The 26,162-nt window shown below is 41.4% G+C and overlaps 1 protein-coding gene across 8 annotated transcripts in view; it reads right to left on the bottom strand.

Annotated features, from left to right (window-relative positions):
• The window catches only part of KIDINS220 (kinase D interacting substrate 220), a 376,999-nt gene that overhangs the window by 287,853 nt on the left and 62,984 nt on the right, over positions 1 to 26,162 (bottom strand). For all 8 annotated transcript variants that reach the window (XM_029595825.1, XM_029595823.1, XM_029595820.1 and 5 more), the window contains 3 exons: positions 20,893 to 20,991; positions 7,753 to 7,851; positions 5,457 to 5,558 (listed from right to left, as the gene is read on the bottom strand). In XM_029595825.1, coding sequence (XP_029451685.1) covers positions 5,457 to 5,558; positions 7,753 to 7,851; positions 20,893 to 20,991 — 300 coding nt within the window. The remainder of the gene's footprint in view (positions 1 to 5,456; positions 5,559 to 7,752; positions 7,852 to 20,892; positions 20,992 to 26,162) is intronic.

Consider the following 26,162-nt stretch of genomic DNA (forward strand, 5'->3'; position numbering starts at 1 on the left):
GCGGTTGTGGTCCCACTTCAATAAAGTGATAGCAGAGAGAAGGCTGGAAATTACAGGCTTAGTCTCACCTCAGTGGTAGGAAAATTAATGGAGAAGCTGCTGAAAGAATGGATACTGAACTATCTAAATCCGGTATGTTGCAGGACCCAAGGCAGCATGGATTCACCAGGGGAAGGTCCTGTCAGAAAAATCTGATTGATTTTTTTCACTGGGTGACTAGAGAATTGGAGCAAGGAAGAGTGCTCGATGTGATCTACTTGGATTTCAGCAAAGCTTTTAATACGGTCCCACATAGGAGGTTTGTGAATAAAATGAGAAGCTTGGGAGTGAGTGCCAAGGTGGTGGCATGAATTACAAACTGGTCAGCTGATAGGAAACAGCATGTAATAGTAAATGGAACCTACTCTGAAGAAAGAGCCGTGTTAAGTGGAGTGCCACAGGGATCATTATTGGGACCTGTTCAATATCTTTGTCAGCGACACTGCAAAAGGGATAGAAGAAAAAGTTTGTCTATTTGCAAATTATACTATGATCTGCAACAGAGTGGTCACGCCTGAAGGAGCAAAGAGAATGAAAAGTGATTTATGAAAGCTTAAAGAGTGGTCGAAGATTTGACAGCTGGGATTCAATGTCAAGAAGTGCAGAGTCATGCATCTGGGATACAGTAATCCAAAAGAGCTCTATGTGATGTGGGGATGAAAGACTGATGTGCACAGACCAAGAGAGGGATCTTGAGGTGATAGTGTCTGGAGATCTGAAGATGGCAAAGTTAAAGCCAGAAGAATGCTGGACTGTACAGAGAGAGGAATAACCAGTAAGAAAGAGAGACTGCCCTTGACAGGTCCTTGGTGAGGCCTCACCTTGAGTACTATGTTCAGGTCTGCATCCCTTATCTTAAAAGGGATAGAGACAGGATGGAGGTGGTCCAGAGAAGGGCGACCAAAATGGTGTGGGGTCAGTATCAGAAGACCTATAAGGAGAGGCTGAAAGATCTGAATATGTATACTCTGGAAGAGAGGAGGTGCAATGTAGAAACGTCAAACCTTTTCCATCGGAAAGAAATAAGTAGAAATAGGGGTCACGAAATGAAACTCCAGAAGGACATCTCAGAACCAACATGAGAAAATATTTCTTCATGGAGAGAGTGGTGGATACCTGAAATGCCCTTCCAGAGAAGATGGTGAAGACGAAAATAGTGAAAGAATTCAAAGAGGCATGAGATAAACCCTGTGGATCCCTAAAGGCTACAAGATGGAAATTGAGAAACTTGTTGGTGCGGCGATTACTACTCTTAACCAATAAGCCTTTATACTGTTGCTGCAACTCCAACATTGCTCTCTGCTTCACTGGCAAGGGGGAAAAGGTGAATTGGATTCAGACAGCAACCAACTAGGACCCTGACTTTTACGGTCTGGGTAACTGTTGCGAGGACATAAGGGAAAAAAATACAGGACTGCTTCTACAGCCAAGAACATAAGCAAAGCACGTCAAGCAGCACTGTCTGAATTTTTAAAAAGACTCATCACCCAGTAAAAATGTTTTTTGCAGTACATTTTTATGGGTTATCGTAAGACTTGGGAATAACTGCATGGAGCAGCATTTGCTACCCTTAAGAGAAGCATGGGGTAACCTGCACAGTAGGGCAGATACCACCATAAGAAGCTTGCTGAGTAGACAGGCTGGACCACAGTGGCATATTTAAAGTATATGGCATCCAGGGTGGATACTCCTTTTGGCACCCCATCCCCTGCCCCCCCCCCCCCCCCATATAGCAACCCCCAGTTTCACTCCCTCTCAGTCTCCTCTTGTTCCCATCACTCAAAACTAGTAAAACCATACTAATAAGAACATTTCCAATGAGCTGATGAATATAATAACATCCAATAATTAAGAGCTCATACAAAATTAAAACATTTTTATAAACAGCAATAAAATATTCCAAAATGGCAGACTCTTCAGACACCCAATAATTAAAACTAATAAGGACGGAAAAAATCCCTACTCTCCATACTTGAAATCTTTTAATTTCCAGTCACAATGAGCTTGTCTTGGATTAGTGGGGCAACACAAATTTTCTTCACACACACAAAGCAGGCAGGCTCCCATTCTCTCTCACACACACACAACCCAGGGAGACAGAGGTGGGATGCTCATGGGGGGAGTAGCAAAGCCCTATATAGAGAAAACCTCCCAAACCAAAACATCAACTTCCAGCATTAAATGCTACTATTGAAAAGGCAACACTGCAAATATTATACCAGACCCTAAAACACCAATGCATCTCCTATTTGGAAAACATAACAAGCCAGGCTGCTATAGAAAAACTATCTGCTAGCAGAATACCTCAACTCTATCACGTATGTAGAGCACACACAGACCTCACCAGATACACAATAAAGAGACTACAAAGTATAAATAAAAATATGCAGACAAAAATTAAACTGGAGATCACTGCAAGCCAGACTCTGTATGTAGTGCAATAATGGAAAAATAGAATCGCCATTCTTCATAAAACAAACAAACAAAATCACACTCTTCCATGTTCTCTCTCTCTTACACACACAGTCAATCTGTCTGTCTCTCTCACACACATGCACGCTCTCTCATACATGCTCTCGCTTTCTCATACATATACATTCTCGCTCTTTTACACATACTCTCTCACACACAACTCTCATGCTCTATTTCATACATGGTTTCGCTGTCTCACACGTGCCCTCTCTCTTACATACTCTATTATTCACACACACACTCTGACTCATGTTGGGTCTCTCCCTCTCTTCTTTGACTGTTGACAAAAGCCCTGCGGGCCTGTTCCACTCTTCGGCTGCTAGTGGGATAGGCTACACCAGGGATGACCTTAGATGTTGGGAGGCCAAGGGTGACTCAGCCAGAAAGGGGCCCCCAACCATGATTGAAGAACAAGAGGGGTTCCCTTTCTCAAGACTGAGATTCTACTCTGCACTCCCCAAAAGACTTCATGATACCTTTTCCATTTCTCCCAAGACACCTCTTGCAGCCTCTCCCCTATGACCTCCTCTCCACAGTCTATGATATCCCTCCCCCCAAAAAATATCCCCACAAGCCTTTTGCCTTCCAACCAAGATTCTATCAACAAGCACTCTCCCCTCCTCCCCAGCACCAAGACCCCAAGAAATATTTCTTCTCTCTAACCATCCCAGGCACCTTGTCAATGGTGAGAGTCATCTCTTCCCATCTGCTATTATTTCTCTGCACTGCACAGGAAGATACAAATAAGTGGCACCGCCCCTTCTTCTGTGCCAGCAGACGCTTCCCACCAATGTGCAGCAAACACCTAGATCCTTGGCATTACCATACCATACTAGCACTATCTCAGGACTCAAACAGCAGTAGCCTTATCTATGACATGGCAGCAATGCAAATATTATACCATGCCCTAGAACACTAATATACCACCTACTGGCATTCACAGAACAAGCCATACTGCTACAAAGCCCTACAGAAAAACTACATGCCAGCAGAAATACTGCACCTCAATTATATATTCAGAACACAGACAGACCCTTACCTAATACAGAATAAGGGACTACAAATTAGAAATAGAAACATGCAGACAAAAATAAAATGGAAAGCCCAAAAGAACAAAATACAAATTAGGCAGAGTAGACAGGGGCCTAGGATGCCAGAAGTGGGCAGGGCGATAGAGTAGCTAGTAAGGGCAGCAGATTTGAAGGGAACACAAGAGGAACGAGACATGGCGTGGATGAGTAACAGAGCAGGGGGCATCTTGGTTTTTTTAGTTTAATGTACTTGAGGAGCTTGGGTCGTTTGCGGTGTGCATCAGGCAGAGATAGAGAGAGAGAGATCACGTCATGTTGTCACCGTCTAGGGCAGCTGGACTCCCTTCCACTGACACTGCACACAAATTCAGGCTCTCTTTTTCACATGCTCTCTCACATGCTGTCTCACACACACACAGCTCTCTTTTTCACATGCTGTCTCTCTAATACATACACAATGGCTCTCTCTTTCACATGCTGTCAAACACACACACCGCTTTCACTTTTACATGCTGTCTCTCTCTCTCACAGACACACAGGCTCTGACTCTCACATGCTCTCTCACATAAACACACAGCTCTCACACACATGCTGTCTCTCCTCACACACAGAGATGTGTGAGGAGAGGCCCTCAGCCTCTGGGCTTCTCTCTGATCTTCTCAAGATGCAGTGAGATGGGATCCACGACAGCCCTGCTAAAGACGCTGCTCCTTTTCCTTCCTGCCCCCATGGCTCCGGCAATGCTTTTCTTCCGGAGCCATACAGACAAGAAGGAGAAGGACCACCTGGAGGTTTGGGGTCTCTTGTTTTCTTCAGGCCATGGTGTGATGAGCTCCACCACGGTCCTGCTGATCTTTGTGGGGTGGGGGAGATAAAAGTTGTGCGCGGCAGTGGTTGCTCGCAGTTTAGAAGGAACAGTGTCCACATCCCCCCCCCCCCCCCCCCCGCCAAGGATGATCCTGGTCTCTGCCAGCAGTGTTTCTTTTCTTTGGCCACTGGCATATGGAGTTCGGTAGGTGCAGGTGAAGTAGGGGCCTCCCAATAATACCCTTCTCCTAGCTGTCACCTGGGGCATACTACCCTCCCGCTTAGTAGGCCACTGATGGATCATTTTAGTTCTTTTCTGTCATCATTTCTATGTTTCTATCTGTAGATGCTTTAGAAGTTATATTTTAAATGTTATACTATGTTCATGGGAGAAATGTCCAAGTGCCATTCCCTTGAGTGTAGTGGCATGTCATAAGGATGTGTCAGGCCAATTTTACTGGTTGAATAGTGCCTGATGCTTTATAATTCAAAATAGGATATTCAATAAACAAAGAGAACCTATCACTTTAACAAAACAGACTACTTTTGTGTAATATGCAAACACTGCTCAAAGTCAGTTACTGCTTGTACATTGCATTGTTTATATTACTGTGGGGCATCTTGGCCCATGAGCAGAGTTTCACAAACTTTCCATTCCAGTTCAGGGGGCTCTTTAACTTGGTAAGAAAACATAAGCAAGTTCACGTGAAATATTTGGAGTTTTGTGGAATTCATACATATTCCCCTAGTGACCTGGATTACTAGTGTAAGGGGATGCCCTGGAGTATCCTCACTGCACTTTAATGGATAGCTCTGCACGGATAGTGTACTAATGATGAGGCAGTGGGAAGTAAAAATCTCAGGAAAGAAATGTTTAACCCGTTATAAATTCTAGATTTCTGTATTTTAGTTACAGAAAAATAAAAAACAAAACACTTTGATTTGTTATGTAATATCCTTATTACATCTAACAATATCCTTTATACTAAGCGTTGGTAAGCGTGGTGGGGATTATATAGCAAACAATATTCATAACATGCATTATGTCCTGAATTTATTATAAATAATGTAATGCTACTTTTCAGCAGTTAAAATGTTTACACCTACCTTGTCAGAACAGTTGACTTTAGCTCCATGCTGCAGTAGGAGATGGACTATATCTGAGTGACCTCGCCCAGCTGCCCAAATGATTGGGTAAACACTGTATTGCTTGGGTCAGAAAGTAAAAAGAGATAGTTAGAGGCACAAAGCAGCATTTTCTTCACTAGTTATCTTTATCTTTGTTTATGAACCAGAAGATAACTCTTTATATGGGTGAAAAATGAACTGCTATATTACTATCTCGAATGGCATGAAAAAACTAGAGATGTGCGAAGCCCAAACCTTTCGGTTCAGGCTTCGTTTTCGGCCCGCCGTGAGAAATTTCATATTTCCCGTGGTTCGGGCCTTTTAAATTCGGGAGGACCCGAATTTCGGTTTAATGCGCACTAACCCCATTAGTGCGCACTAACCCCGACAACAAATTTTTCCCGAAATTTCAGGAAAAACTCGTTCGGGATTCAGGCTCCCCGAACCAGGACGAATTAGGCAATTTCGTTGAAACTGCCTAATTCGTCCTAGACGAATGCACATCCCTGGGAAAAACATCAACTATAAAGTGAATTTCAGTTGAGGATTCAAAAGTGAAATGAGCTGCAGCATACATCTATCCTAACTTGAGCAGGAGACTCCTCATTCAGGACCTAAGTCCTCATATTTCACAAGTCTAGAGCTAGCGCAGCATACAACAGGAAGCTTGGCCAGGGGATTCCTGTAACTTACCTTGAGCTCAGATTTGGTAAAGGAACTAATTAAATCTAAAAATTCAAATATAGTCAGCCCTGAAAGTAAATACCATTTCTTTACATATGATCTTTATCTTTTTAATGAAATATAAATTCTTTTTCCAGAGTTAGGAGGGTAAATCAGCAGGTGATTTTCCAGAGATAGGAGGCTGATTAGAAAACAAATGTCTATATTTTGAATTTTACAAAGTTGACGTGTACGGTTGAGATACATTCCAAATGGACTTAAAGCATCCATCGGCTGAACGCAAACCTCTGTACCTGAGGAGACAAATACTGGTGACCGCTGAATGGCCAATGAACACACAAACTCTGAGTTGTTAAGTGGAACACAGACTGATGCTTTTGAGAAACATCTAGAGCGGCATCCACAACAAAGGCAATATCAAGAACTGCTTTTATAATACACATTGCTGATTGGCCAAAGAGCAAATAGTTGAAACTGTAGATGTCAATGCCCTCAGCCACAAGACCTCATTACAGTAACTGATCAATATTGCTAGTTAAGACATAGGAGGAAACTGGGGCATGGTTCAAGGTCTTTTATGATTGCTCTTTAACAAGCGCCAGATGGAAAGGAATTGAGCCTGGAGACCTTGGTGTGGAAGTGAAAATAAACCAAATAATGTAGTGTATTTACAATCACTAACTCTGTATAAAGAACAAACAGGGCAGGGCTCCTGCACAAGCTGATTTTATGGCAGCTAGAGTATGTTTTTCAAATCAACATCCTGTAAATTAATCTTATTCAATAAGAACATTCGGTCAAATGCCAAGCATCATGAAATTCTTTTGGTTTCCATCTATTTCATTTAATTTCTGACAGCCACTGAGAGAGAAACAGCAGTGAAACATGAATTGGAGGGAACACCTCAACCCATTTCTGAAGCCCTCTCATAACAGCCCCAATTACATATTAAAATAACAGCTGTAACTCGTTACTTTACTACATTTTACTTAGATTTGTATGGCTAGTCTGGAAGAAAATCATGAAAAGAGATAAAATTCCTGTACAATTACAGGTGATTTTTATGACAAAACAATTTAAAAGAGGATTTCAAAACAGTATGTTTTTAAAATAATATAAATTTTAAAGAATTGCAGAAACTGCCTGAAAATGTAAAAAAAAAAAAGCAACAATGAAACAGATCAGCATACTGTGTGTGAGGGGCTGGCAGGGTTCAGGAGTATTGTGGAGGCAACGCCCTCGAGCCCGGCTAAGGCGGGATGCGACTTGTTGCTACTGTGGTGGCCCATCTCGACCACAGAGCAGCATTGAGGCAAGGGACAGTCAGTCATCGGGGCCAGCAAGAATACCTGAACTGCCTGAGATTGGGAAAATTAAGAGAAAACTGGACAGAAAAAATACAAATATAGGAAACCTGCAGGGACTATGAAAAAAAGTTACCATAAACGCCAAAAAGCATGGCTTCCAGGGACTTTTCTTAGAATTTTGACATATAGCTATAATTATATTTCTTTTCATACTTCCACTCTACGAGATATTAGCTTACAGATTTTATATTACCAAAGGATTTCAAAGAGCCTGTGCCCCTTACCAAGCCTGTGATGTTTGGATTTGCTCCTTTTGCAAGCAGCAGCTCAGTGACATCTGTTGAGCCCTTGTATGATGCCCACATCAGGGCAGTCCATCCTCCCTGCAGAAAAACAAGGGTACAGAGCAATATCAGCAGCTGACCTACAAGTTTTCAAATGAACATTGGTGCATAGACAGCATTGCATGGTTATCCACATTCTATTCGACTATCATGCAAGGCATTACATCTCAGTGGTCACTCTTTAGGACAAATGTCATTAAAGCAAAGTTTGGCAATAATAAATGGGAGTCCTGTTTCTTACACATTAATTCTTTTAACATTCAAAGTGTACTGAAATGGGGTGGAGTGGTTGTGGGTGCTGAAGAACTTGCCACCGGATAGACATGACAAGATTTTATTTATTTATTTATTAACTATCTTTCCACCAAGGTGCTCACGACAAAATATATACAAAATCATATCATCATCATCATCATATACTACTCAAGAACTATACAAATGTCTCAGGAACAAACTGGAAATGAAGTTAGTAAAACTGTTGTTTCTTCATATACTTTTCCAAGAGCTAAGTGGCATGGCCATAAAAGTAGCCTGTGTGCCATCCCAGGGAGTCAAAAGTTTACAATAGGACCCTTCATCACCACAGAAAAATGGCAAGGAAATGAATGGAAACATCCCATGCTCTGATCATGAAGAAGCTGTAATGCCCAACGGTTCTAATGACAGAGCATCATGATGCAACTAAAAACATTAAAATGGAGGGGGACACTCCTTGCATCACAATTCTCCTTATTTCAAGAAATGTGTGGGCCCGTGCCGAAATGCCCGAAGCCCACGAGTGACCTGGGGCCGGGCTGTATATCTGGTCGCACAGCTGTCTCGGCGGGGCAGTCACTGCGGCTGGCCAGTTTCCCGGTCACTTCCGATGGCCTCGGTCTCGAGACGGGGGGGGGGGGGGGGCACCAGCCCGGGGCGGGCCTCTTTTGGACAGGCTTCCACTGGCTCGTCATCGGGAGTGGCCGGCCTCCCGGCTGCTCCTGATTACGTGATGGTGTAGGTTTAAAGGGCACAGCACGGCTCAGAGACGGCCCTTTTCGCCAGTGACCGCGTTCCCGCCCATCCACCCCGCATTTTAGTACAAGGGGTTGGGGATGGCACATGACACTCTATTACGTCAACATGTTAACTTGCTTTTCACAAATTAGGTTAGACATAGGAAGCGGTCCATTACAGTACTTAGCAGTTACTGACAGTTAGAACATATTCTTGTTGCGATCTTTTTATCATTATGCTAGCTAGATGATTATGTTAAGCAGCAATGCATCTTTATGTAATATCACAGCCGGGGGTCTTTTGTGTGTAGATTCGGCGAGTACCCGGGCCAATGGGGAGCTATTGAACAGGCTGGAGTTGCCTCATGAAGACGGGTCAGCAGCGGGGCTGACAAAAAAGCCATGTCGCCTGAAAGGGTGGGTACCACACCCGGTACGTTGGGCCTCTTTCTTGGAAATGCGGCGGGGGGGAGGGGGTGTCAAGTCTTGGTTGCGCCACCTTGCTGGTTCGTGGCAGGTGGATATGGGGGCGTGGACCCGGTTACTTCCAAGCTATCAAGGTATTGATCCGGGTACATGTTGTTATGTTAAATAAAAGCTGCGGCCTGTTTATTTCCAATTTTAATATTGTCACGCATTCTTATTTCAGGGATGGGGAGAAGCTTTCGAGCTGCCTGGCTGGATGCACATCCTGGTCGCGTTTCCCGGCGTCATATGGATGAATTATAGGAAAAGGATCTCCTTGTTGAAAGATACAGGACAAAGTTAAATTATTGCTAAACTGAAAAGGGATTTCAAAGATGCAAACAAGAGTTAAAGAAACATTTTCAAAATTTTGGAGATTCGAAAGGGAAGGCAAAGTGATGATCTGTAAAATACATGGAAATATGTTTGTCAGAGATTCTGGAAAATCACTCTATGAAGGGCTTTGGGACTAAGATAGTACATAGAAAGGTTTCCCCTAACATCAGCAACAAACTCTACCCTAGACTAATAGTGAGGTGGAACTCGAGATGCCCTCTATTTGAAATCCTTAAGATACAGGAAGCTGTGCTGTGAGAAGAAAAGAACATTTTGATGCTCGTGCAACTAAAAGTCACAGCACAGAAAAGGAATATGTTTCTGGCACTGCAAGATTAAAAAACAAAAGGAAACATGAAAGCAAATTTCAGAGTTGCAGTCAGTGATGATAAAAAGCACTGTAACTTATAATTCCAAAACATTTAAGGATTCTGAAGACTGACAAAGTTTTATTGATGCTCTCTTGGAAAACAAAATGACTTGGTGAGAATACCAGGGTAAGACAGGGAGTTTTAGATTCAAATTTTCAAAATGGGGCCTAACAGCAAAAATATGCATATCCTTCTCAGCTCATAAAACGGCCAAAATTCAAACATAAGGCATGCCACATACACTGGGTTTGAAGAGCAGGTTGTTAATACGATTAAAAGCACATGCATACTCTTATGCGCTATAAAATGAAGATGCTTGTGGCAGTCCTGAAGTACATACCTTTCTAGTGTGTTTTGAAAAATCAAGAAAAACGTTTGAAGTTTATCTGATTGTTTGTCTGGGTCACTTGATGTCACAGGTGGAACCAGCAGGCAGCTGAATAAAATGAAAAACAAACACCAGAGCTGCCAGCGACGAACCAGCATGACCAGAAGGGGGCATACCAGGCCCTGCCAGCCAAAGAAGAGTAGTGGGACAGGAAGAAAGCAGTGTGACTGGTAGGTTTACAGAGTCCATCAGCCAAAGAGGAAAAGCAGCTGCAAAGAGAGGAAGCAACATGGTTGCTGGGGGTCCTAGGTCCTGCAGTCAAAAAGGAAGAAGCACTGCAGTGGAGAAAATAGCAAGGCTGGTGGGGTTCCCAGGAGCCATCAGCTGAGGTTGTAGAGTGAGAGAAGAGAGAAAAGGGGGTCATGGCGGTGGGGAGATAAGAAAAGAGAAGGAAGAGAAGAAGGGAGGTAAGAGGAGAAAATATTCCCCCCATCCCCCATGCACTCCCACCCATGCCAACACTCACACCCTATCACCTCCACCCCCAGCACACCCAAAAGACATACAAGCCGGTCGGCGCACACACCCGAAGCAAGTGTAATACACACTCAGGTCATGGAGTTATAAATCACTTTTAAATAGCAATACAATTTGATACGCGTTTGAAAATTAAATGTATGCCTGTAGTTTCCAAACATGCTTTTGCACTTCCCATGGTACGCCTCTCTTCTATACAACCAAAAACATGCACACAATGAAAGCACGGGTGAATTTCCGAGTGTCTAATGATCCACTTAGCCGGATATGGCCGACTTAGGGACCCATTTATGAAGGCTTTTTTCTCTTTCTGTGTTTATGGGAAGAAGCTTAGGATATCAGACCAATAGGCAAGTTAAGTATTTTTACCCACGTAGAAAGCACATGAGCCTTTCAAAATTTGTCCCTTTGCTCCAGGCTAGGAAGTTCCTGCTGATTTTTCCTTTGGGCTTTTATTTAGATTACAAACAAGAGTCTGTTTATCGGTTCAGATTTAAGTAAGATTTTTGATTATGACTGGAATAACTGCAGAATGAAAATCTGTAAGTACCTGAAAGACTGTGAAAGAATTACTGCACGTCAATTCATGTGAAACTTGTATAGTCGGAGTTTTGGGTCTGCAGTCAGATTTCCAACTGGGGATCGTGAAGTCTGATTGTGTGTTAAGAATTTACTGGGGGGGGAGTGGAGTCAAGATGGCAGCATGCAACTAGCATCTCCTGAGCTGCCTGCTAACCGCGCTTGTTTTTCTGGTAGCGTTTCTTCTTGATATGCCTCCGAAAAGGAAGGGTAGAGTACGGGTGTATCCCTAGGCACCCTCTCTCCCCCCAGATCAGCGTACCATCAAGGAGCTCGCTGTTAACTACTCCTTGGGAGATGCGGTCCCCGTTGACGGTATCGGGAGAGGAGCCTCCGAATTGTCTGGGGAAATATCATTAAGCTCCCAGAGTTAAGGTTACCACCAGCACATTCCACCCCTTTTCTTCCACGGGAATGAATCGTTCAATGGCTGTGGTGGAGGGAGGAGTCGTGGAGGGGGCAGCTGAAGCAACGATATCAACGGCGAGGAAAGTGAACTGCCTCGATAATATTGCTACCGCTCAAGTAGCTTCTTTAAAGTGGAGGTGAGTCCACCTTGATTTCTACTATAAAAGAACAAACATCAACAGTTTCGGCAGTGTTACCTGAGCGGGTTTTTTTTGTTTTTTGTTGTTTTTTTTTTTAACATCTCTCCCCAAGCTGGCCATGGTAACCCTAGACTCTCTGTGGGAATTGATGGCTAAGCTGGGCCCAGCATTTCAAGAATGCTCTCTTCAGATAAAGCAGCTTTCTTCTAAAATGGACACTCTGTCCATGGAGCATAACTCCCAATTGACTGATCACACCAACAGCATTCAAAAATTGGAGGACCAAGCGAAATTAGCTCAAAATCTACAAGCAACATTAGTCCAAGATCGAATGAATTTAGCAGGAAAGTTGAATTCATAGAAAACCATTTGAGATGTCTGAACTTAAGGTTTTTGAACTTTCCAAGATTAGTTGGTGAATAGCCACGCAATAGTTGGTGAATAGCCACGAATCTTAGGAAATTCTTGACTGAGATTTTGCGTATTCCTTCAGAAAACGTACCGCTACTTAATAAAATATATTTTCTTCCTTTTTCACACATAAGAGAGAATGAGGCACAGCACCCTTTTGATTTGGAAAACCTGATTGAATTCCTGGAATCTTCTGCTACAGAGATTATTGAAAGAGCAACACTACTAGTATCTTTTATTAACAAACAAGATCTCAGATTGGTCATGCGTAATTATTTCCAATATATGAGGGTAAACTTTATGGGCCAGTTTGTCCAAATTTTTCCTGACCTGGCTAAATCCACACAAGAGAGGAGAAAAGGTTTCCTGACTTTATGCCAGGAGACAATCCCTTGGAGCAACCTTTCAATTAAGGTATCCATGCAAATGTATAGTGAAATACAATAATGATTGCTAATTATTTTTTCTTCCTGAACAACTCAAGGTGTTTCTTGATTCTCGTAAAAGGATGCTCCCATCCTCTTCCCCTAATGAGAGTCTTACAACTTAAGAATGTATAGGGTAATATAAGCATGTTAAGGCTACTCCTCATATTGTTTCCTGTTTTGCGCTCCTTTTGTGGATCCGCCCCCTTTTTTAAAGAATTGCGGTCAAATTGTAAACATTTAGTTTCTTTTAAATATTATTCTAATATTCTATTTTCTGTTGTTTCTGTGCAAATATTATAATGCTTTGTAATTATGTTAAAATTCAATAAAAATAAAATTAAAAAAAAAGAATTTACTATGACAAAATGGAATCTCATATTGCCTCTATGCAAATAGAAAATTCTTCCACGGATTTCCTGTGACACATTGGACATGCAGAAAATGCTTTGTAGTTATTCAGATCTAAATGGAAATCTTGCAGATATGTACCAATACTGCATTCTACTTTAAACGTGAATCAGTGAGTTACCTATGGAGGTAATTTTCAAAGGAGTTACATGTGTAATTGTAAAACTCTATTGTAGCAATTTTCAAAAGCCCATTTAAATGCTTAACCTGCATTTAGGTGCATAAACGGGGTAATTCTCAAAAGAATTTACATGTGTAAATGTAACTACTATTGTAGTGATTTTCAAAAGCCATTTACCCACGCTGGGGTACATTTTAAAAGAGAGCATGCGCGCGTACTTTTGTTCGCCCATCAGGCACGAACAAAAGTACGCTGGATTTTATAAGATACGCGCATAGCCACGCGTATCTTATAAAATCCGGGGTATTTAAGTTACTACTGCCTCCAGGCAGTAGTAACTTAAGTGCACCGGCGCGGCAGGCCCCGACACAGGCCACTGTGTCGGGGCACTCGGCCATGCCCCCGGACCGCCCACACGCCCCCGAACATGCCCCCGATCCTAAACCGTGCCCCCTGACCACGCCCCCGACCACCCCTTTTTGCGCGTCCTGGGGCTTGCGCGCGCCGCCGAGCCTATGCAAAATAGGCTCGGCGCGCGCAGGGGGGTTTTAAAAGGGTTATGCGCGTACCTTATGCGCGTAACCCTTTTAAAATCCGGCCCATAATGTGCACTTACACGGGTAAATCCTATAGACAATTCAATGGCATATAGTGTAGCAATTTTCAAATGCTCACTTACTCAAATGCTTTTAAAAATCAGGCCCTACACCTATTGAAAATTCAATAGCATATTTCATAGTAATTTTCAAAAGCATACTTGCATGCATAAAGTGTATTTGCACACATAAAACCAAGTTTATACGGTTAGATTTTAGAAGGCCTACGTGCGCCAAAGCCAGGAGATACGCATGTGTCTCCAGCCAGCGCGCGCCACGTGGATTTTAAAAATCGGCCACATGGGATGGAGAGAAAACAAGATGGCGCCCTGAGCGGGAGCACTGGCGTTAGCTCCGGACCGCAGATTTCTGAAATTTAAAGCCTAAGGCGTAAATACCTTATAGATGCCTCACAAAAGGAAGGGCAGAGTCCGGGTTTATCCACCCGACCAGGACACTGCTGCCGGACAACGTTTAATTTCGGAGTTCGCCGTGATCACATCAGAACTGAGGGCGGATAGCCCCATTGGAGAGTCGGCGGAAGGAGAGCTATACTCTCCCGGGGAAACATCATTGAGCCCTCCGGATCCCAGAATGCCGGTACGAGCCTTGCCCCCAACGGTCGCTGAAGGAGCTGTGATACGAACCGAGGAGGTTCGATGTACCCACCTGAGTGGATCAGAAGGCGCCCAGACGGCTGGAGAGTCAGGAGTAATCCTGCAACCCCGTGCAGCTGAGACGCCAGGGAGAGGAGAGGAAATGGCGACGGCAGTCCCCAGAACATCGGGAGAGCTGGAGGAAAGCATTAGACACGGGGTAAGAAAATCTCTCACCCAGCAATTTACCAAACCGGCGACAATAACCCTGGATAACATCTGGGACCTCATGACGAGGATGTCTACCAAGCTAGACAATCAGTCCTTACAATTAGATGAAATTTCTGCCAAAGTGGGGACACTCGAGAAAGACACGCGTCAGAAATTTATAGAACAAGATAATTCCATAAGACAAATAAATGAAGAAATAAAAAGCCTCCAAACTTCAAACGCTTTAATTGTAGCAGAAAGAATTTCAACATTGAGGAGGTTGGAGTCCATAGAAAATCATATGAGACATTTGAACTTGAGATTTTTGAATTTCCCGATCTTAATGGGAGAAATCCCACTTTTCTCATTTAAGAAATATGTAATGGAAGCTTTAAAGATTCCTCAGCAAGAGATACCACCAGTTAAGAAATTGTTCTTTTTACCAAAGAGAACTAGCACTCCTTCAGTATTTCCCCAACAAGGGCCAGATTTGCAAAATCTGACCGATTACCTTGAAAATTCTAATGTAGAAATAATAGATCGTGCAGTTCTTTTTGCTTCTTTTTTTGATGAAAATGCTATTTCTAAGATTATGAGGAATTATTTCAAAAATATTACTGAATTGTTTTGTGGGGGTCTTATTCGAGTTTATCCAGACTTAGCAAAGTCTACGCAACAGCGTAGAAAAGAATTTCTTCAGATGAGACCTGAGACCCTAGCAAATGCATCATAAAACTGGCCAGGAATACGTATATCTTTTTTATACCAGATCAATTGAAGGCCTTTTTGTCTGGCAGGAGATTACCCGATGAGAATATAGGGATGATAGAGAATTAGATGTGACAAGGGCATGCATATTGTATTTGATTTCCTTGTAAACTCCTTCTTGATATTTCCTTTCTCTCCATGTTCCCTATGTAACAAGAGTGATTTAAATGGTATGTTATTACTGCATGTTAAAAGTCTTGTGAGGAATGAGATCCTAGAGACTATTTTGTTATCTTCTGTATCTCTGTTTTTCTGATACAAATTTCATTTGTATATTTGTTAAAAGACGATAAATAAAGAATTAAAAAAAAAAAAAAAAATCGGCCACATATGCGCATATCTCCCGGGTACATGCACAAATGCAAAAGACACAAAAATGGGTGGGACATGGGCGGTTCAAATCCGTAAATAAAAATTTGCGCGCACCAGGGTCCCCTGCCGCGTAATTTTATTTCTGCTATGGAGGAGGTGTAAGTAGAAAAATAAAAAAAACTAGGCTACTCAGCAGGGTTTCAAGGGTTGGGGCAGGTAGGGTAAAAGAAAGGCTAATTAGCTGGTGGGGTAAGGAAGTCTCATCGTTTAACTAGGCGAACTGGGCACATGCATGTGCTTCCTGCCGATTTTATAATGTGTGTGTGCATATACGCACGTATGTTATAAAATGGGCGTGATCATGTGCGTGCGCCAGCAAACACACATGCGTGTCCACACACCAGAATGAAAGTTACCATCATAATGCATAAATCCTTATGAAAATGACCTCTCATATGTTTTAATAGAAAATACAGGGATGAAGACAGGAGAAGATATGATGTAACAAAGATGGTCTATAGGAGTTATTAAAAAGTAAGAACATATGCACTGTCCCAAAAGCAACAATAGGGGTCAGCCACTTATGAAGGATCAGTGTTTTACATGCCCAGGAAAAGAATGCAAATGGAGAACTCCAAAGAGATATAGCTCTATGCAACATGGAAATCCCTTGGAAGAACTGCCTAGATTCAATTCACACGATGATTGATTTTAAAGCTCATGACTATTAGTGCATTTCTGAAGAGATTGGGTATTACTGTGTGTTTATTTATGTTTATATATATATTTTTTTTTTTTAACTTATATTCCACTTTTCGGCACTTCAAAGCAGATTACATTCAGTACTTAGTTATTTCCCTATCCCCAGAGGACTCACAATCTAAGTTTGTATCTAAGGCAATGGAGGGTTAAGTGACTTGCCCAAGGCCACAAGGTACAGGAGTGGGATTTGAACCCTGGTTTCCCTGGTTCGCAGCCCGCTGCTTTAACCACTATGTGTGTGAATTTAATGGACTGTGAGTTCCTTTGTAAACCTCAAAGGCTTGCAGAGAATTTCTGGGAAATGCAGCAAACGTGATATAGTGATGTTAAGTACAACTACTGGTCAATACATTTCATGACTTTAAATTTGATGCAGTGAACTTTATTAACGACCATGGTTTGGTAATTTGGAAAAGATGGTGAAAAAAATGCATGATGTGGTAGGGATCCTGTACAAGAATATGTTCTGTATTACAGAGGTTCTAAAATGTATGCCCAAAAGATAATATAAGGTGGATGGTATTAGGGAGTCTGGAAATTTAATCTATATGATTCTCAGAGGTCTATAATAAAATATCTGAAACATTAAGAGATCAGTTGAAAGTAGTAAGTTAGCTAATGAGATATTCCAAAATGCTGGGATTTGAGAGGAATGGAACACTCCCGATATAAAACGTCCAACAGTTGTTTATATGTTTGTTCTGGAGAACAGCGTGGAATTGATTCAGGGAATTGGCTACGGGAAATGGTCCATTTGTATAGAATACTAGTTAAAATAAGAGCATTGGATTAAACGAAAGGATGGATACTTACAGGGGAGTGAAGAAAAACTCCAGAAATGTATCTGGAAGAAGTACAATGATGGGATTAGAAAGCAGTTGAGTGGAAGAAAAATAAGAGGAGATACATTTTGTTTAGGACTGCTTCCAGAATGTGGAAAGAAAAGGTTGCATAACAGATTCCTCTTACAAGTCTTTTGAATGCAACTTGTGAGGCCAAATGTTTGTTCTAGGGTTTTCAGTTTGTACGAGAAAATTCGGTAGCAGAAATTGCGAAAGGTTTGGAGTATGTTGGTTGCTGATAATAGAATGCAGTTGTAGAGATAAACTATGTCATAAAATATGACGACATCATTTTACAAGAAGAAATGATGATGATGTTTGTTAAAATTATATATATAAAAAAACATTCTTGTGAATTCAATAAAACTATGGGCTGGCTTTGTGACTCAGGTGGCAAATGCTGAGCACTGCCACTCGGATGTCCGCTGTTCAAATCTCAAGTCGAGTTTTCCACTCCCCAGGTCAGCTCAGGTTGGGAAAGCTGCAAAGGAGGCGCTCACAGCTGGGAGGGGACCAGGGGAGGGGGGGGGGGTGCGGGATCATGGTTATTGCTTAAGGGAAACACCTGGTGGCTGGATTTAAGGCCCTTGATTGCAGGGCTCTGAAAGGAGCTCTGGTATATAGCCCAGACTCACTGCAATGACCAGGCTAAAGATGATGGGGAAGGGTACAGGGGGAGGGACGGGATGGGACATAAAACAGAGAGGGAAAATATGTGCACAATAGCTGCAGATAAAGGCTTATGGTGCCGGGATACCAGCCCTGGTTCCCATTGACAAGCTGGAGCTCCAAAGGAGCAGGAGAATACTACATGGTCAAATAAACCCAACAACCACAAATATGAAAAAAGTGCACTGAAACAAACCCTCTTTATAAACAGCAACCTGGCTGATAGGTAATAAGGACGGATCATGTGCAATACCATAAATAAGTATTGTACTACACACCAGATAGATAATACACAAGACACAATTTAACAATGTTGTAACAAATTAAGCAAAAAGCAAGTATAAAAACCTGCATGTCCTAAAATAAACCCCTGTAAGAACTTACAATTTAGGAGAAAGGCAAATTTGACAGACAAACAGAACAGTAGTGGTAAAAAGTGAGGGAAAAATCCACAACAATTAAACAAAATATTAAAAACAGCAGTGCCAGAAAAAAAAAAGGAGGATAATTCAAGTGCTAGGTGAAACAAAATAATTAAGATCCTCCTTTTTTGTTCAGATATGTACGTCAATCTTAAAGAAATACTAGTTTTTGCTCCTATTTATCATTATCATAAGATACTGAACAGTAATGTCCGAGGACCAATCATATGGAATCCACTTCCAAGCTGAAGCTAATATTCAATCATTAATAATCATTAGGTGGGGAAAACATGGGGGCGGGGGCCAGGGTGTTGGATTAAGTAGATTTTGTATGGTCATTGTAATAACTTGAAGTCTTAGTTGAATTTTGGGCAATCATGAAATCAGGTCTGTCTGACAGGCTACATAAGGAATCCAGGAGACTGGAAGTTTGGACAACAGCCAGACTAGGATGGGATGATCAAATTCAACTAGCAGCTGGATTTGCCTAACAGGCTGCAAGTACAGGAAAAACTAGAAATCTTAGCAGAAATGCAAGTGCTTATGTAGTCAGGTCTGTCTAGCAGGCTCTGCTGGGGACCTAGGAGACCAGATTTTTAGGCAATGGCCATGCTAGTCGTGGTAGCTATTTAGATCTTTACTAAGTTTTGTGGACAGATGAGAAGCAGAATATTAACTAAGACAGGAATCCATATGCTTATCTGCACCAGATGATACTATAAATGAGAAAACCTATTAAATCTGTCCTGGATAAGGAGATACCTTACAATTATATCCTTGTAGTGTGGAGAGGAGTAACTTGGCAGATTGGATAAGCTAGTTAGTCTTTTCTTTTGCCATCATCTACCACTCTGAATATGATGATTTTTTTTTTTTTAGCTAGTTATGAGGCTAAGCAAATCAGAACAATGTACAGCACAAATGTTCCAAACAATGGACTCAAGGAAGGGGTTATTATAAAACTGGTGTTGTGCCTGTAATAAAATGGCAGACATAAAAACCGAATGATCTCTCTCCCGTAGCTATGAGGTATTTTGTGATTGTTATTCAAAATCAGGAAAAATAAAGAAAAATATGCTATACCTCTTATCGGGGCCGATGTAATAATACTTTTTTTTAATGTGTGCAGCACAAGCAGGCACCTGCACGGGATGTAATAAAGGGCTGGCATGCAAATTAGATATGCACAGAAAAGTGCATACAAGACCAAATACACACACCAACACCCGCATAAAGCCCAGGTGCAGAAATCCATGGAAAACCTCATACTAAAATAGGCGCAATTGAAAAAAATGCAGCAGACTAAAGAGGGGTATTTCCTACTTACTGCTGATTACATCAGCTCCATGTTATTCAAACAAAATTTGTTTCAGCTCCTACCAACCCTTTTACTCTATTGCTGGCATTAGTGTGGTTGTGTCCCCATGCAGCAATATCCTTCTCAGGTGCCCGGGCTCACGGAGCAGCCCAGCCAGGAGACAGCAGGAGCCAGGACGGATGGACTGGCAATCTCGGGGGAGGACGGGGCAGGGGACGGGGACAGACAAGTGTCAACACCGCCTGGAGCCGCAGAGCTTTCACAGGTGCTAAAATACCTGCTTAAAAACCCCATACTAACTGATCTCCCTGCTAGTCCGGCTCCCTATATAGCCTGTGAATAGATAACTACTCCTTTACATGTCATTTGCATGCACTCACAGAAAACCTGACGCGGGTTATTGCACTGGTATGTGCGCTTGTTTTTACAGTACTAAATGCATTATTACTTACGCATGTACAATTAGAACTAAAAGCCATGCATAATTACCTGCGCAAAAACCTGTGGCAGGTTTTGCGCAGCTTATTACATTGGCCCCCTTAATTGGACAGTGGAGACCAGTTTAACCATTTAGGGATACCCAACATATCTATCTAATGAAAAGCTAGCATTTGCCTTGTCAGGGCAGTGCTATGTTCACCTCCAGTGTTTAAATTACAGACATACTTCCTACAGTCCTCTTCATCCACTGTACAAAACAAAGTGCAATTATTTATTTTCTGTCATGTTTATATAAGCATAATTAAATTAATGGATTGTTTAATCTGAAATGTTATAATCTAAGAGATAGAGCAAAAGCATAAACACACCCTTTTTTACAATAATAAAATAAGTTACAATTCTCCATAAGCAGCTTTGGAAAGCTTCAGCTTTAAAGGAAAAATGATAATCATTCTACACATTAATGAAAGCAATCATCAACATGCTGTCATACATTTGCAAGGAACCATATACAATCAAACTAAAGGAACCACAAAAAAAATGAATTTGCTTTCATTCTTAAAACTTTGCACTTGTCAATCCTGTGAAAATGAACATTAGGAAAAGAATATTAGACATACCATATCTCGGTGCTCCAAGTTAGCATTGCTGTTAAGTAGCTCCCTCACAATATCTACATGACCTTCTTTTGCTGCTGAAATAAGAGCGGTCCAGTTATCCTACAGTAAGAAAATAATTTAGTATGTTAATAAGCACTTAAAATAAACTAACATTTACAACAAGAAAATATTTATAATTTACATACCAAGTGATCATACCACGTTGTCATTGAAAGAGTGGTTTGCTGAAAGCTAGAAGGCACAACCGTTCATACGTACTGCAAGGCACAGATTAATCTGTTTACCTTGCCTCAAGAGTTATTTTACTAATGATGATATACACCCACTGCAAAATTACATGATATGTGTATCTGGTCAAATCATATGATGCAGTAATGCTTTTTTGCCAGTATGCGCTTTGCCTTTTTTAATGGTCTCCACACACTTTAAAGAGTTGCAAGAAAAATGTTTTAACAAAAACAGAATTATGGTTCATCATAATTAGTTACTGCTACAGCCAGAAAGAAAAATGAACTGCCATATGACAGTATCAACTGGTAATGTATACAACTACCTGAACTGATTTGAGGGGAAAAAAAACTCTGAAAAAAAATAAAGTTTGGTGAGATGAATTAAAGCTGCAGCACCTGTAACCCCCCTTTTTGGAAAAAAAATATTTAAAACATATATTAAAACCTCTTTTTTCACCCCCTCAGTAGTTCCCTTAGTTTTTGCCACCTTTGTTTTTATATCTGTTTTAACTGGGCTCATTTTTTGGTCAGACTCAATCAAGTTAGGTTGCCTGCTTCTTTTTGTTTCTATCCAGTACATCAGTAATATCCATCCCCTCTCTGTCCTCTTCCTCAGCATTTTTAAACAGTTTCAAATCGCATTCCATACAATGGCTACAGAAAGACCTACAGTCCCTTCCAAAATGTTCACCTTCGTTGCCTTATAACCTGGAAGTAAAATTCATTCATTCCGTGTTTTTTCCATGTATCAATGCATTCTACCCCAAAACTACCAAGTGAAAAATATATTCCAGAATTCCTTAGAAAATAAAGTAGAAATAAAAAGATGAAATATCTTGGATAAATAAGTGTCCACCCTACCCCATACTTATGTAGCAATTATAATTGCAGTTCCGCTAGTGGAGGGTAGGAGGGAAGTATGGGGGGAATTATAAGGGATTGGGTAGGAGAAGGTGGGGATGGGAGGCCTATCTAATGGAAATTCTGTTAGAGATAGTTGAGGAGAAGGGTGGATAGGCTGGGTAAGGAATGGGTGGAGGGGATGCTGTTGAATTTGAGACATGAGCATTAAGCTCTGAAACACCTTCGTGCCAAAACCATCTAGCAGCTTGTGGTCTTTCCTTGGTGGCGTATTAGAGTGAAATCTAGTCTTTTTTTGCCTGTTTCATGGCCAACTCCACCACTACTGAATTATGGGGTAGTTGAACTACACCATATCGTGGTATCTTCTTCAGGCAGAATTTAAGATCCACTTTGCATGCTATGGGCCCCTCCGAAATTGGAAATTTCTATGTCTTCATCAGCACTTTGTCTAGCACCATTTGAGATGGGAGTGGGGACAGTTCCGCCAGGATGTCTAACATTTTTAAGATCCCCATCACTTTTGCCCATGGATCAGGATCTTTCTTTACTGCCACCTTAAGGAAGGTGCCTATTTTTTCTATGAATATGGAATCTTGGGTGGAAAGGAATGATCCAGTGGTTCCTCTGGAGGAACTGCCCGGGGACTCCCTTAGGGAAGGCAGGACAGGACTCCCTAATCTTTGTGATGAACCCAGAGAAGGATCTCTCAAAGGAACAAACAATGGCAGAAGATCCTCTTGTTCTCCAAGGAGGATGAAGGAGGAAGTGGCGGCCTTCCTGGCATCACTGTTTCTGATGTTACTGGCTGGATGGTGTAAGCTGGGAGAAAGCTTGGCTGCTCCATGTGTGAGAATAGGGAGGAGAAAAAAATTCTTCCCTATTGGCCTGATTTTTAATCCCCTGCACGTGGGGAAAATGGGGGTTGTGCGCCGCACACATTTTAGAAGGGGCCTGGCCACGTGCGTAACTCCCGTTATGTGCCAAAGTGCCGAGCCAAAGAAAAGGGACGGTCTGGGGGGGACGGGGCTGGAGGCGGCCAGTACAGCGGCAAATGGCCGCCTCCAGCCCCAGATAAGGGAATCCTGGCCACAGCAAGACCTTATTGTCAAAAACCAAACCTTTTCAGGAACTTACATCTGCCCGGCTAATGACGTCCTTAAATGGATAATGACGTCCTTAAATGGATAATGGTGTCGCCATATCTCCAAATATGGAGATATGGCGATGTCATTATCCATATAAGGACTTATACCAAAATGGCCGCCAAAGTAGACGTCATTACCCTTATTTGGATATCTCTATATTTGGAATCAATTCGTCATTTCCTGCTTGTCAACACAGACGATGGAATACCTTTAAATACAGCGTTTTGGCGGCAGCGCATCTGTCAGCCACAGAGAAGAAAAACCGAAGCAGGCAGCATATAGCCAGGCAGACGTAAGTTCCTGAAAAGGTTTGGTTTTTTACAATAAGGTCTTTTATACTTGAGCAATTTATTTTAAACATGTTATTTTGCTATCGTTGTTGCAGCACAAACAATTTTCACAATCAACGAGTTAAGCTGATCATATCAGAGTGTCACAGTAAGTGTTTCTTCCACCGTTAGCCATGCATAAAATCAATAGCGATCCAGCATCGACAGGCTCGTTTATATTTTCATTTTTTGTGTCTTGCGTAGTGGGCTAACTAAGCTGATTTCATCAATATATAACTGCGTTTTCCTGAAGCTCCCTGAAGAAGGAGTTTCTTACTCTGAAACCCTGCAGCAGAGGATCAACCTCAGGACCAGATTGATTAAAAAGATAAGTGCACATTATATATTCTTCAAATGTGCACAATTGTGAAACATTGATAAACACAGCTAATTGATAATCACAGCCATGACAATGAAACAGTGACCGATGATTAAACTGGCCGTAGTGCTTTAAGGCTTGACTAATAAGCCATCAGCACCCAGAGATACCAGGCTCTCGGGCTCTAAAGGCTTTATCAAATAAGTCTAGTAGCACCAGAGACACTATATGATGGTCACTTTAAATCTTTATTAAATGATATGACAAGAGCCTTTTTTTTTACAGCAGAATATATATTTTTATGTTGAATTCTTGATTTCTGCTTTCTTTTGGGTCTCATCATTCTTGTTTTTCAAAAAACAAAAGTAGCAGATTGGTGAGATAAGACTTCCTTGGCTAAATTCATGTCAGCTTTGTCCAAAATTACTGAACATATGACTATATGTTCAGTAATTTTGTTCTTTATAATAATATCAACCATTTTTCCTGGCGTCACACTTCTGTAGTTTCCTGGATCATCTATGGAACCTTTTTTAAAAGCAGGCATTATTTTGGTCACCCTCCAATCTTTAGGTACCACAGCTAATTTTAATGATAGTTTACAGATTACCAATAGTAGGTCTATAATTTCATTTTTCAGTTCTTTCAGAACTCTGGGATGTATATCATCTGGTGCAGATGATTTGCTATTTTTTTGTTTACCCATTTGCCTTATTACATCTTCCAGGTTCACTGAGATATGTTTCAGTTAAATAGCACTTTTGGCATTGGTATCTGCCTTAGATCTTCCTCAGAAAAGACTGAAGTAAAGAATTCAGTTAATCTCTCTGCTATGGTCTTAACTTCCCTTAGTACCCCTTTTACAATTTTGAACATGTAATGGTTCAACTGACTCCCTTACAGGCTTTTTGTTTCAAATGTAACTGAAAAAGATTTTATTATAAGTTTTTGCTTCCATAGCAAGCTTCTTTTCAAATTCTGTTTTTGCCTTCCTTATCAATGCTTTGCATGTAACTTGCCAGTGCTTATGTTGTATCCCGTTTTCCTCATTCATATTCCTTTTATATTTCTTGAAAGATATTCTTTTGGCTAAAATAGCTTCTTTCGCCTCACCTTTTAACTATGCTGGCAGTCATTTGGCCTTCCTTCCGCCTTTTTTAATGCATGGAATACATCTAATCTGGGCTTCCAAGATGATATTTTTAAACAATGTCCTTGCATGATGTAAGCTCTTAGCCTGTGCAGTTCCTCCGTTAATTTTTCCTAACCATTTTTCTCACTGCACCATAGTCTCTATTTTGAAAATTAAATGCCTTAGCAGTATATTTCCTCAGTGTCCTCCCTCCAGTCTCTCCACAACCCAAGGGTCCACAAACCAAGTTCAAACATAACAATCATGGTTTTGGAGGCTAGCCTCTATTAAGATGAATAAATTGCTTCGCTTCCTTTACCTCTTTCAAACGCTACCTATCTACATACCCCCCAAATTGCTAAAAATATGGCAGAGACACATTTTCTCTTTTATTTGGAAAAAGATGTCAACCCAGGGTGTCACGGAGTATATTATTTCAACCCAAGTTAAATGGTGGTCTAGGGGTGCCAAACCTCATTTGGTACTATGCCTTGGCCCAATTATGAGCTTTGGTTGAGTGACATAGACAGTACGAACAGAAATAATGGGTTACCATTGAACAGTATTTCGTGGGCGAGACCTCTTTATCAATTTTATCCTGGCAGCCTAAACAGTCATGGCGATCATTAGGAAATGTATCTCCTAGTACTCTTACTACTCTTCGTATTTGGTCACATTGGAGGAGGACACTGTTAGGCCACAGATGGTATTTTTATAGTACTTCTTTATATAATAACCCTGATTTTTCACCAAGCCTCGAGAAGAGTTATAATAAGGCATGGGTAGACAGGGGTATTATTTCACTGGGTCAGATTTGGGAGGGTAATAGCATCCTTTCTTGGGAGGTGTTTAAGCATTGTTTTGATTTACAAGATAAACACTTTTTGCACTATGTTCAGTTACGTCATTTTATTTTCTCACCTGTCGTGCGACAAGATCTCCTTAAGGAACAAATTCTTTTTGAGGGCTACTGCTCAAAGGTTGATTCTTTGAAGGAGGCAATCTCCAAAGTTTATAATTTGTTAAATAAGGAGTTGGAAAGTAAACCCCACCATATATTGGCCTGAACAAGACTGGGATCAAATTTTTTTACATGCGGCCAAGAGCTCTATTTCAGTGGCGGTCTTGGTATTTAACGCCAAAGCGCCTTCATCGTATGTATCCCTCAATTAGTGATACTTGTTGGAGGTTGGAGGTCAGATAGGGTCTCTCTGTCTCATATCTGGTGGTCATGCCTGCTCATCTAGATGT

This window comes from Rhinatrema bivittatum, chromosome 3 (genome assembly GCF_901001135.1).
Source record: "Rhinatrema bivittatum chromosome 3, aRhiBiv1.1, whole genome shotgun sequence".
In the NCBI taxonomy this organism is placed as follows: Eukaryota; Metazoa; Chordata; class Amphibia; order Gymnophiona; family Rhinatrematidae; genus Rhinatrema; species Rhinatrema bivittatum.